Source organism: Sus scrofa, chromosome 18 (genome assembly GCF_000003025.6).
Source record: "Sus scrofa isolate TJ Tabasco breed Duroc chromosome 18, Sscrofa11.1, whole genome shotgun sequence".
Classification (NCBI taxonomy): domain Eukaryota; kingdom Metazoa; phylum Chordata; class Mammalia; order Artiodactyla; family Suidae; genus Sus; species Sus scrofa.
In genome coordinates, this window is record NC_010460.4 from 19,741,784 (window position 1) to 19,753,305 (window position 11,522).

General features: G+C 57.6%; 2 protein-coding genes across 5 annotated transcripts; one reads left to right on the top strand and one right to left on the bottom strand.

The window, feature by feature from the left end:
* LOC110257580 (collagen alpha-1(I) chain-like) lies at positions 892–9,785 on the top strand. 4 transcript variants are annotated; one of them, XR_002340383.1, is made up of 9 exons: positions 892–1,435; positions 2,641–2,970; positions 3,044–3,202; positions 3,949–4,016; positions 4,395–4,501; positions 6,583–6,650; positions 6,948–8,036; positions 8,120–8,501; positions 8,597–9,785. XR_002340383.1 is itself a non-coding variant. In XM_021078955.1 (9 exons), the coding sequence occupies exons 2-9, from the start codon at positions 2,687–2,689 to the stop codon at positions 8,639–8,641; spliced, it is 2,214 nt and encodes a 737-aa protein (XP_020934614.1). In that variant the 5' UTR covers positions 1,355–1,435; positions 2,641–2,686; the 3' UTR covers positions 8,642–9,785. The 4 variants fall into 4 exon arrangements, 3 of the variants coding, with proteins under 3 accessions (XP_020934613.1, XP_020934614.1, XP_020934615.1); XM_021078955.1 differs by having other exon boundaries at positions 1,355–1,435; positions 2,641–2,812; positions 2,884–2,970; positions 6,948–8,501; XM_021078954.1 differs by having other exon boundaries at positions 6,948–8,501.
* Positions 8,872–11,305, bottom strand: LOC100518456. Its single transcript, XM_003134696.4, has 2 exons — positions 10,721–11,305; positions 8,872–9,001 (listed from the first exon to the last, which is right to left on the bottom strand). Exons 1-2 carry the CDS (start codon positions 11,271–11,273, stop codon positions 8,892–8,894), a joined length of 663 nt encoding a protein of 220 aa, XP_003134744.2. The 5' UTR covers positions 11,274–11,305; the 3' UTR covers positions 8,872–8,891.

An 11,522-nucleotide genomic window follows, 5' to 3' on the forward strand; every position in this document is an offset into this window, starting at 1 on the left:
GCACCTGTATCCCAGGGCTGCCTGGGAAGTCCTGCAGTGAGCAGCAGGAGGACCCAGTGTCCTGGTCCCAGCCCTGCGTTTATACGTAGAGGGTTGTGGGGCCCTCTGTGGATCCAGGGGGAACCATGCAAGGGCTGAGCTGTGTGGGGAAGGGGCTCTGTCCCCACATACCCTCCCCTTTCCTCTTGGTCTGGGGGCTGCTGGGTGCTCCGGCACCTCCTGGGCCACTTTAAGAGCTGGAGACACAGAGACCCCACACCTGGGATGGGAAACGGGAGAGACAGTGTGTCTATGGTGAAATATAGACACATGTGATGAAACACACACACACACACACACACACACACACGTTCATAAACCCAGATAAACACATGCATGTGCCGGTTGTGTTTTGCAGCTCCCTTGGTGGACATGTGGGCAGGGGACACACATGCAGCTTTCAAAGACATGCTCTTTTTTTTCTTTTTTCTTTTCCTTTTTTAGGGCTGCACCTGTGGCATATGGAGGTTCCCAGGCTAGGGGTTGAATTGGAGCTATGGCTGCCAGCCACAGCCACAGCCACAGCAACATGGGATCCGAGCCACATCTGTGACCTACACCACAGGTCACAGCAATGCCAGATCCTTAACCCACTGAGCAAGGCCAGGGATTGAACCCCCATCCTCATGGACACTAGTTGGATTCGTTTCCCTGCGCCACAACAGGAACTCTCTTTTTTGGTCTTTTTTAGGGCTGCACCCGTGGCACATGGAGGTTCCCAGGCTAGGGGTGGAATCGGAGCTATAGCTGCTGGCCTACGCCACAGCCACAGCAATGCGGGAACCGAGCCGCGTCTGTGACCTACACCACACACAGCTCACGGCAATGCTGGATCCTTAACCCACTGAGCGAGGCCAGGGATGGAACCTCAACCTCATGGATACTAGTCGGGTTTGTAACCCACTGCACCACAGTGGGAACTTCCTCGAAGATATCCTTAGAGTGGGAAGCACGTGGGTTTTGAAATAGAAAAACCATCTATTTCTTTGCCAAGAAAAATCTCTTTTCAAGGCTATGTGACCTTGGTATTTCAGGGAGCTTAACTAAAAGATGAGGGTTCAGGGGACTTGAGTCTTTTGGAGGGGACCCTGGTATTCCAACAGGGAATGAAGAGAGGGCAGTGGGCTGAACCGAGACCCCTGCCTGCATGCTCAGCCTGCTTCGGCTGGGGCCCCTTTCATGGAGCGGTTACAAAGTGGCAGGCGGGCCAGGCTGCTCATGACAGCAGGGAATGTGAAGATCACAGACACTTCACATACCCAGCCCGTCCCCTTGTCGTAACACGTTCCAACTGCGCCCTCTTCTGTTGTGTCTCACGTGTTGCAGGGAATACACGCAGTGACTGATGGACAGCTTGGAGCCGGTGCTGGGGGAGCTCGCGGCTCTCTGTCTCTGGGTGAGAGTGACGGTGGCGCGTGTTATTTAGGGCAACGCAGTCTTTGGGGCCCAGTTTTCTTATCTATAACATGGGGACAAAAATGATACCGCCTACTTCATAGAGTTGCTTCAAGGAAGGATTAGGTGTATGCAGCCTTTCGTGACCTGGCAGGGCGTGAGCTGTTGGGAGCTGCTGTCTGCATCGGGCGTAGTGCACATCGATACAACGCAGCAGCGGGCGTCTTAGGAACAGTCGACATTTGAGCAACACGGGTTTGAACTGCACGGGTCTGCTTATACCCGGACTTTTCTCATAGTAAGCACTGCAGTACAACACCATCTGAGGTAGGGTGAATCTCAGATATGGAGGACCAACTATAAGCTGTATGCGGATTTTTTTTTTTTTTTTTTTTTTTTTTTTGCTTTTTAGGGCCGCACCCATGGCATATGGAGGTTCCCAGGGTAGGGGTCGAATCGGAGCTACAGCTGCTGCTCTACACCACAGCCACAGCCACAGCAACGCCAGATCTGAGCTGTGTCTTTGACCTACACCACAGCTCATGGCAACGCCAGATCCTTAACCCACTGAGTGAGGCCTGGGATTGAACCCTCAACCTCATGGTTCCTAGTCGGATTCGTTTCTGCCGCACCACTCCTACATGTGGATTTTTGATTGGGGTGGGGCCCCCAACCCCCGAATTTTTTAAGGTTCACCTGTGTATATAAAACATATGCTTGGGAGTTCCCATTGTGGCTCATTGGATTAAGAGCCTGACTAGTATCCATAAGGACACAGATTCGATCCCTGGCTTTGCTAAGTGGGTTAAGGATCTGGTGTTGCCTGAGCTATGGTTGGATCCCACATCGCTGTGGCTGTGGTGTAGGCTGCCAGCTGGAGCTCCAATTCGACCCCTAGCCTGGGAACTTCCATGTGCTTCGGGTGCAGCCTCAAAAAGACAAACAAAACTGCCAAGGCTCACTGGGAACTGCCAGCGAGCACAGGCACACCCCTCTCTCCCTGTCAGGGCCTTCACCTGACACTGCCGCCCATGTGGCCAAGACACCTGCATCAGAGTCGGCCAGCGTCTCTGTGACACTTGGCTGAAGCCCAGGCCCTGGCTCAGATGTCATTATTGCATTATGGACGCCCTACATTATTGATCTCAGGAGCCTCTGGCTCCTCCTTGCTCTGTTCCCAGCTCCTGGCCCTCCTTTTCTCTCCAGGAGCAGCAGGAGAGGAGGGGAAACGTCAGCCCTGGCCCCCTACCCCATGGAGCAGGCAGCTACACCCGGGGGCCTAGGGCTCCCTTGCAGCCCCCAGCAGGCCTTGGTGCTGTACCAGCACCTCTTCAGGTGCCCCGCAGACCTGGGCCAGCTCCAGGTTGCCCTGCAGCAGGTGAGAGCAGCAGGGCTCCGTCTCTGAGGGGCAGGGTCTCCGTGGGGTCTGACTCTACTTTGCCTCCCCAGGTACAAGAGGGCCAGGCCTGCTGCTCAGGCTTGGAACTACCCACTGCCCTGCTGCAGATGGAGCGGAGGCGGCGGGCCCAGGAGCAGGTAGGGGCCGGGGTGGTGGTGGCAAGGGTAGCGTGGGTGACCCTTGACACCCTGGCACCCTATCTTCCTACAGCTCCTGTGGGACTTGGAGCTGCTGACTGGGGCGGGGCTGGGCCTCTTCTGGCCCCCCTGGGCCCAGTTCTGCGGTCTGAGAGGCCAGGCCCAGGGTGCAGGGAGCCAGCGCAGCAAGCTCTGCGGGAGGATGGAAAGCGCTGAGCGGCTGATGAGAGAGGTGAGCTGGAGCGTGGCTGAGGGCGGGGGCCCAGTGACACACGGAGTCCAGAAGTAGGAGTATGGGCTTTGGAGACAGGTGGATCTGAGTTCGAATCTCTGCTCCGATACCCCCTGTGGACTGCAAGCCTGTTTCCTCAGCTACAAAACGGGGAAGATAATGGCTCTTTCTCAGAGGGCTGCAGGGTGGATTTGAACTCATCTGTGCGTAAAGGGTTTAGCACGGCACCTGGCACGCAGGACAGTTCAGGCCCGTTACCATCCCATAATGAACTCGTGGTCAAATCAACCGCACAGCGACACGTAGAGTCAGATATGGCTGCAGCAAGGAGGGAAAGCAGGCCTGGCGGGGCCCAGAGGGCAGAGGCTCTGGCGCCCAGGGCTGGTGGCTGGGCCCACCCCTTTAGGAAGGAGGATGCCGTGGCCGCTGGGATGTGTCTCCCAGTCCTGGCTCAGCCACCCACTGCCTGAGGCCCTTTGGGCAGGTTAGCGGCTGTAGAGGGAGGAGTGTTAGTGATGATCGCTAAGGAGGTGCCCAGCCAGCACTTTTGGCAGGGGACGCAGTCTCATCTGAAGGCTCGAGTGACAGGAGGGATCCATGTGTAGGCTCCTTCACTTGGGGGAGAGGAGGAGGTGGTCGCACAGGGCACAGATGATGGGAGGAGGAGTCACTGGGGGCTCTTAGAAGCTGCCTCTCATCTTGGGGATAGTGCCCTATGGACCTGGGCAACCCCCCAACCCTTCCAGAATTCCAGGCAGTGCCCATCATCCCAGGCTGAGGACTCCCTGAGCCAGAGCCATCAGCTCCTGGGGGGGTAAGTATCCCAGGGAATTTTATCCACTCCCTGTTGCCACTGAAAGCCACCCAACACTGGACCCTTGGCCCTGTCTCCCTCCACAGCCCTGCCCAGTGACCCCTCCTAGTGCCCCCAGCTCCTCCTGGGCCTCTCAGTTGTACCCATGTGTTCCCCTGGAGCCCCTGGAAAGGGTAACTGTGTGTTCCAGCTCCTGGGAGCCAGTGGTGGGTACAGGGGTGGGGAAGGCTGCCCTGTACTGAGTTGGGTTGGGTGACAGAGTGGGAACGCTGAGCAGCCTGCTGGGGGCAGAGAGGCTGGCACACCAGCTGTGCCCCCATCCGCATCCCCAGCCCAGATGCAAGGGGTGCATCTGAGGCGGTCTTTGTACCCCTGCAGGGGGAAAGTAGTGGCCCCATCATCAGCCCTGGATCTGGGTGAAGCCAGGAGTGATACGGATGCAAGGCCTGAGAGCCCCAGCATGCCTGCAGAAGAGCCCACACCAGGTACGTTGACCAGCGGGGTTGGCAGAACAGGAGACCCTGGGCTGGAGGGGCCAGCAGAGACTGGGAGGAGTGGGGGACCCCTCACCCCAAGTCCCAGGATTCCAGTCCATCCTCACCTACTCTTCATCTCATACCTTCTTTGGGGATGCAGGGGACAGCCAGCAGGTTTTCCTTTATATGGCGGTTCCACCTGATTGGAGCCAGAGGGCTCAGGTACCGTGGTCCAGGAAGATTCTGAAGCTAAGGCGGGGCTCAGAGGAGAGGGTTCTGGGAATGACTGTCTGTGGTTGCCCAGGGAGGAGGGAGTGGCGTGGCAGCTCCAAGCTGCCTAGTTGCCACCCTCATGCCAGGTGCTGGGAAGATACCAAGCACAAGAAAGACTGGGCCCATCACTTATCCTCATCTCCGAGGACATCACAGCCTAGTGAAGAGTATGACAGTGAATAGGTGACTACAATTCAGTGGGATGGAGTTCCCATTGTGGCGCAGGGGAAATGAATCCACTTAGTAACAATGAGGTTGCAGGTTCCATCCCTGGCCCCGCTCAGTGGGTTAAGGATCTGTCGTTGCCATGAGCTGTGGCATAGGTCACAGACACGGCTCAGATCTGGTGTTGCTGTGGCTGCGGCGTAGGCCAGCAGCTGTAGGTCTGATTCCACCCCTACCCTGGGAAGCTCCATATGCTGCGGGTACGGCCCTAGAATTCAATGGGATGGAGGCTGTGAGCCCTAAATGAAATGAGCTTTCAAATGATTTGTTAAATAATCAGCCTAGAAAAGTCATAAGCTTTTGTCTGTGCCACCATGCACAGGAGAGAAGAGGACAGGGGCAATGAGTATTTTCTAATTGACAGAGAAATTTTTACAAGTATATTCTCTCTTGGGAATGCACGAATGGAAGACATCAATTACAACTTTATAACCAGTGAAATAAATGATTTGGTAAGGCAACAGATCAGAATTGCAGGGGGACAGGGGTTGGAGGTTATTTTAACAGTTCATGGCAGTAATTTGTAAAGGCTTGGGTCTTATCAGACTCCTTTGTTCAAAACGCTTCAAAAGACAGATTTGTTTTCACCGAGTGCATTCCCACTTGGTAAGTGTTATGAATATTCACACATCCGTATTGCATAAAGATAGCATTTCTTGTGAGAGCTCTCAATTTAAGACCTTAGAAAATCAGGTTCTTTTACGTAGTTTTATGGATGTAAAATGATGCTCCATCCTCCACAGCTGCAAAGGAGCAGCAACATTTCATCTCCTTTTTTAGATCCCTTTTGTTAATTATAAAGACTTGCAGTTTTTAGGCTATTCTGGCCTAAAATTCCACTTCTTGAGTTTCATTTGATTTTGCGGTCAGAAACCAAGAATGAGCTAAAGAAGGTTTTATCCTTAATAATAGGAAAGTTAAGGAGTTCCTGTCGTGGCTCAGCAGAAACGAATCCAACTAGGAACCTTGAGGTTGCGGGTTCCATCCCTGGCTTCACTCAGTGGGTTGAGGCTCTGGCATTGCCGTGAGCTGTGGTGTAGGTTGCAGATGCGGCTTGGATCTGGTATGGCTGTGGCTGTGGTGTAGGCAGGCAGCTACAGCTCCGATTAGACCCCTAGCCTGGGAACCTCCATATGCCACGGGTGCGGCCCTAAAAAGACAAAAAGACAAACAAAAATAGGGAAGTTATGTGCCTATGATGGAGCTGGATGGGAACACAAGAGCAAAGTGAGAAAATCCTTATGAGGAACTGAGGAGCCTGGCAAACAGTCCCTTCCTGCTCCTGGGCCACCCCTGGCAGTTTTGAGGCAGAGGGTGTGCAGGTTCCTCTGAGGTGGTGCTTGGCCGGGAGGATGAAGATGGGCTTGGCTGTTGGCAAGCAAACCAGACAGGCAGGCACAGAGCAGGCTGAGGAAACAAAGGTGGAATGATGAACTGTGATGGCCTTGAAGTTCCAGCCCCAGCCCTCGGGGGTCCCCCTCGCCCCTGCTGCACTGGGGACTCCCTAGGCGTCTTGGTTCTGGCTCAGTGGAATGTGTGTGCGAGGGTCACACATGAGCGGAAGGCTCGCAACATCTGTCTTTCTTCCTCAGGTTGCTTACAAGAGCTGAACCTCACCACCAGCAGTTGCTTTGGGGAACCAGGAAATGCAGAGTTCAAGGTGAAAGGCTGAAGGGTCCCGGGCACGACCCCTCTCAGATAGGAGATAGCAGGGGTGGGGTCTGCATGGGAGGAAGCTGCTGGGATGAGCAGCCCACAGCCGGGTGGAAGAAGGGTCCCTCACTGAAGCACCTTTTAACTACATAACAGGGGTTTTACAAATTGAGGAATCAGGCAAGGGCCTAATGGAAGTAACGTCCCCTGGGGCAGCCACTGGGGTCTCTGGGCTCCCCTGGGAGAAGTGGCCCCGGCACAGGGTTCCCTCGCAAACCTGGTACACAGTGCTCTTCCTTCCCAGGACCTGGCCCAGAGGGAAGAGAGGGGGCAGGCAGAGCCCATGCCCCAGAGGCCCCATCCACCATCACCCAGAAGCCCACAGGAGGAACAGCTTGCTCAGGGAGCCCCAGGGCCTTCAGCCCTCCCCTCCCAGGGCCTGCTGGAACCCCAGGATTCCCCAGAGGCACAGGGCTGGAGCCTGAGTCCGGAGAGAGCAGAACTTCAGAAAGTGCTAAGGACTGAGATTCCTCAGGGTCAGAGAGGGGAGGCCCTCCAGGGGGAGGACGAAGTTCCTCAGAGGAAGAGAGAGAAGACACACCAGGATCAGAGATGGGAGGCCATTCCGGCCCCGAGGGAAGAGGTCCCTGAAGGTCCAAGGACAGAGGCGCCTCAAGGTCAAAGCGGAAGTCGCGCTAAGTGCCGGAGAAAGGACGCCCTGCAGGAGGCCCAGGAGGATTCTCCCAAGGGCCTTCCGTCTTTCGAGGGCCGAGGCCGTGTCCCCCAAGCCTGGGAGGTGGCTGGGGGAGAAGGGGAGGAAGGCGGCTCCCTGAGAATTGGGGGGCACTTCTGCAGGTCTCTGGGAGAACAGATGCCCCGGCCCGGGGGAAAGACCGCTCAGCTGATGCCGGTTAAGACCGATGACCAGAAAGCAGAGACCACACCGGCCGCGGGAGAGCAGGGGCCCGCCGGGGAGGGAGCGCGAGCTCGCCTTCCGTCCGCGACCAGGTCTCCGCTCGCAGGCGCGGGAGCCGGGATGCTAGCGGCCCCACGCACTAGGGGCTCCGGCCAGTCGGAGCGCCTAGAAGCTCTCCCGGGGCACCTGGCCCTGGTGCGCGATCCGCACGCGCTCCAGGGCCCGGGAAGAAGCCCCAGCCCCGCGAAGCAGGAAGTGGGCGGCTCCACAGGGCTCCCAGGCGCCCTCGGAGAGCGGAGGGGCGGCTCTGAGGCCCCCAAGGCCTCGAAGGCCGCGTGGCCCGAGGCCCCGGGCAGGCACAGGGCGTCGGCGGGCGTGAGCGCTGCGCAGCAGGAGACGGCTCTGCAGCAGCTGCTGGAGTTGCACCGGGAGGCCCGGCGCCGGCGGCAGCAGGATCGCGAGCAGCAGCGGCTCCGGGTGCGCGGCGGGGCCGGGCGGGCCTGCGAGCGGGCAGGGCACGGAGCGGCCGCGGGTTGGCCGCTGACAGAGGCCTCCTTCAGGTCCTGGAACGCCTCCGCCTCGCCAGGAACCGCCACTGCCGGGTGCACCCCCTGGGACCCCCACCGAGTCCAGCCCAGCTCCCGCCACAGGCAAGAGGCCCAGGAGAAGGCGGTGGGCGGCGGAGCTGGGCGCAACCCGGGTGCCTCTGAAGTGCGTGCCCCGCGCGCTTGGGATGACACCTGCGGAGAGCGGGAGGCGGCTCTGCCGGGTGCTGCCCCCTGCTGGCCGCAGCGAGCCCGGGGGCTGGGAGGCGGGGGGCTCAGCGCTTGGCGCCCCCCTCCCCCGCCAGGAGGACGCGGCGGGGCGGCGGCGGGCCCTGCGGGAGCAGCTGGAGCAAATGCACCGGGAGAGAACCGGGTGGCTGCGAGCCCTCGGAGCCAGGTGAGGGGGCGGGCGCGGTGGGGCGGGGGGTGGCTCGTGGGGTGGTAGCGGTACCCTTTACCCTGGCACCTGAGATGACAGGCCACTCTCCCCAGGAACACCCAGAACTTCCAGCAGTTACTGTGGCCCCCTGGCGCTGAGGAGCCTGCGTCTGGACAGCATCGCTCGCCCTTCCCAGCCCCTTCCAATCCTCACAGGGATGGTTAAAGAGATGAGGGTTCTTGAAGGATAAAGACGGCAGCCTGCATGCAGTTCAGAGGTAGTTTCAAAAAGGCCCAGAACGCAGCGTCACGGCTTGGGAGAGCCAAACAGACGTACACCGCAGCTTCACCCCACTTGGAGGTGTGCGATTTCTTCTGCCCTCCCCTAGGCCCACTGCCTGGCCCAGGGTCAGAGGGCCAGGTCCCGGGGGTCAAGCAGTGCGAAGGCCCCATTCTTGCGGAAGAAAGATTCCATGCGGCACATCTTGCAGGAGACCTGTTCTTGCTTCACTGGGGGGCCTGGAAAAAGATGTCAGAAGCCAGGAATGGGTTTCTGAGAAAGGAACCCAGAGCGCACCACGGCCCTGCCTGCGTTACCCTAGGAACCTGCTTATCTTGTATCCACTTTGTGTGAAGAAATAAAAAGAAGTGCTTCTGAAGAGTGGGGGCTGTGCGAAAACAGGGAGCTGGTTGGCTGTTGGGATCAGCAGTGATGGCCAAATGCCAGTCAGCTGTGTGCCAGCTTGTCACAGGGACGGGCAGAGCTAGACTTCTCCGGGGCAGATAGGGCTTCCTTCTACTTCCTGCTCCCCTTTTGGGGCTCCCTTCCTGCTTTTGTTCTGAAATTGTTCCCTTTCCTCCCCCTTTAGGGCCCTGGGGAAAGTGGGGACCCTTTTTTAGGCAAAACTTCAACTGCGTTTATCCCCAACCATCCCCAACCGTCTTCCGCACAGGCCCTCCAGGAGCTGGAGAAAATGCAGGACTGAGTAGTCTCACCTGAGATTCCTGACCACAGACAGCAAAGGCACACTCTGCATCACCCAGCAATCTCACTGGCACTCCCTGGAATATTCTTTTTTCCCACACCTTGACTTTCTCTTCAAACACCACCATTGCCTCCACGCCTCTCCCTCCCAGCTGATCAATGTCACTGGTCCAGCTGACAGCCTTCGCGCCAATGCCACCTCCCTACTCCTCACTGTGTGCCCTGCCTTCTCCTAGTTAATCCAGCCTCCAGGGCTCCCTGGGTGAGCTCACCCAGTCTCAGGGTTTTAAAGAGCGCTTGTATCCGGACGACCCCCAAATGTACATCTTCAGCTCAGACCTCACTACAGAGGGCAACCCCCATGCACATCGGACTCGGCCAGCCCTGACCTGACTTCACACTACCCCGCCCCCAGTCCTGCTCCCTTCCCAGTCACCCCTGGGAGACCAAGCCAAACCCATGGGCAAAGCCACTGCACTCTCATTCCTTTTCCCATATCAATAAATTTCATTGATTCTTTCTCCAAAACATAGCTGGAAGCTATTTCAGGTCTACTGCTCATCACCCTAGCCCAAGCCGTCATCATCTCTTGCTAGGGTAACACCTGTCCCTGAAAAGGCCATTAACTACAGAGTAGTCAGGGTGATTTTTTTTTTTTTGCTTTTTAGGGCTGCACCCACGGCATATAGAGGTTCCCAGCCTAGTGGTTGAATCAGAGCTACAGCTGCCAGCTTACGCCACAGCCACAGCAATGCAAAATCCAAGCTGCATCTGTGACCCACACCACAGCTCAAGGCAATGCCGGATCCTTAATCCACTGAACGAAGGCAGGGATTGAACCCGAGACCTCATGCCTCTTAGTTGGATTTGTTTTCGCTGTACCACGACAGGAACTCCGGGTGATTTTTTGTTTTTTAAAGTAAATCAGTATCATTCACCTGTTTAAGACTCTCTGTGGCTTCCCCTCTCACTTAGAATAAAACCCCAACTCCTCATTGAGCTCACTCTGCCTTTAGGTCCCCAGAGAGGCCTTTCCTGACGATGCCGCCTAAAGCAGCACACGCCCCACCCCATCGCGCCTACTTTCATCATGGGACTTGGCTCTTTTGCTCTTATGTTCACGGCTCAGATCCCCCACTGGAATGCCCCCCGCCCCAGAATAGCGTCCACGTATGCCTAGTGGCAAGATCACTGCCTGGCTTGCGGCAGGTGCCCTGTGTTTGTGAGGTAAGTTCCGGGAGGTTGGGGCTCACCCAGCTGCCAGCCATACGTGAAGTTGCTGGTGATGGGGAAGTGGTAGCGCGTCTCTGGCATGTCCAGTTTGCGGGTGTTGAGGTAGCGGTAGCGGCCCTGGAAGTCGTGGGAGATGCCTTCATACAGCAGGGCCCGGGTGGCAGGCGGTGCTGGGCGCATGTCTGACTGGATAGGAGCTTCCGGGGCAGGGCTGGGGGCTCTGGAAGGAAGGGCTTTGAGGACAGGCGGGGGGGACGGCGGGGCTTTGTGGGGCAGTGTGGGCAGCTTGAGGGGTAGGTGGGCTGCAGCCTTAGCCTTCTGCTTGGCCTTCACCATCGACCCGTACTTGCGGTGCCATTCGCAGCCCAACATCTTCTCCCTCAGATATTCCTCCTTCCAGAAGTTCTGCAGCACCGTGTCCATGTTGAGGTGCCGTGACATGGTGGCAACGGAAGAAGCGGGACCAGGGTGACTGCAGCTGAGGGGTGAGCAGAGCAAGCAGAGTCCTCTGACAGCAGGTGGCTGCCCAGGGACAGTCACTCGGCAACCAAGCCCCACATCACACAGGGCCATGCCCTTGGCACACCTCACGTGCCTTGCTTGCTGAGGTGGCCTCAGGCCAGGGTCCACGAGGTAAGAGCCTTGATTCCCAAACCTTCTGTAGGACCCAGGCTGGTACCACCGGCTTCCAGGTTTTCTGTGATTTCTGCTTCCATTCCTTGAGGTCAGGTCCCCTCCCAGCTAATAGAGACTCGAGTGGGGGCCTCGGGGGTCTGGACACAAGCCTCTTTCCATCCCTCCCTGCCAGAGCTGGTCATCTTT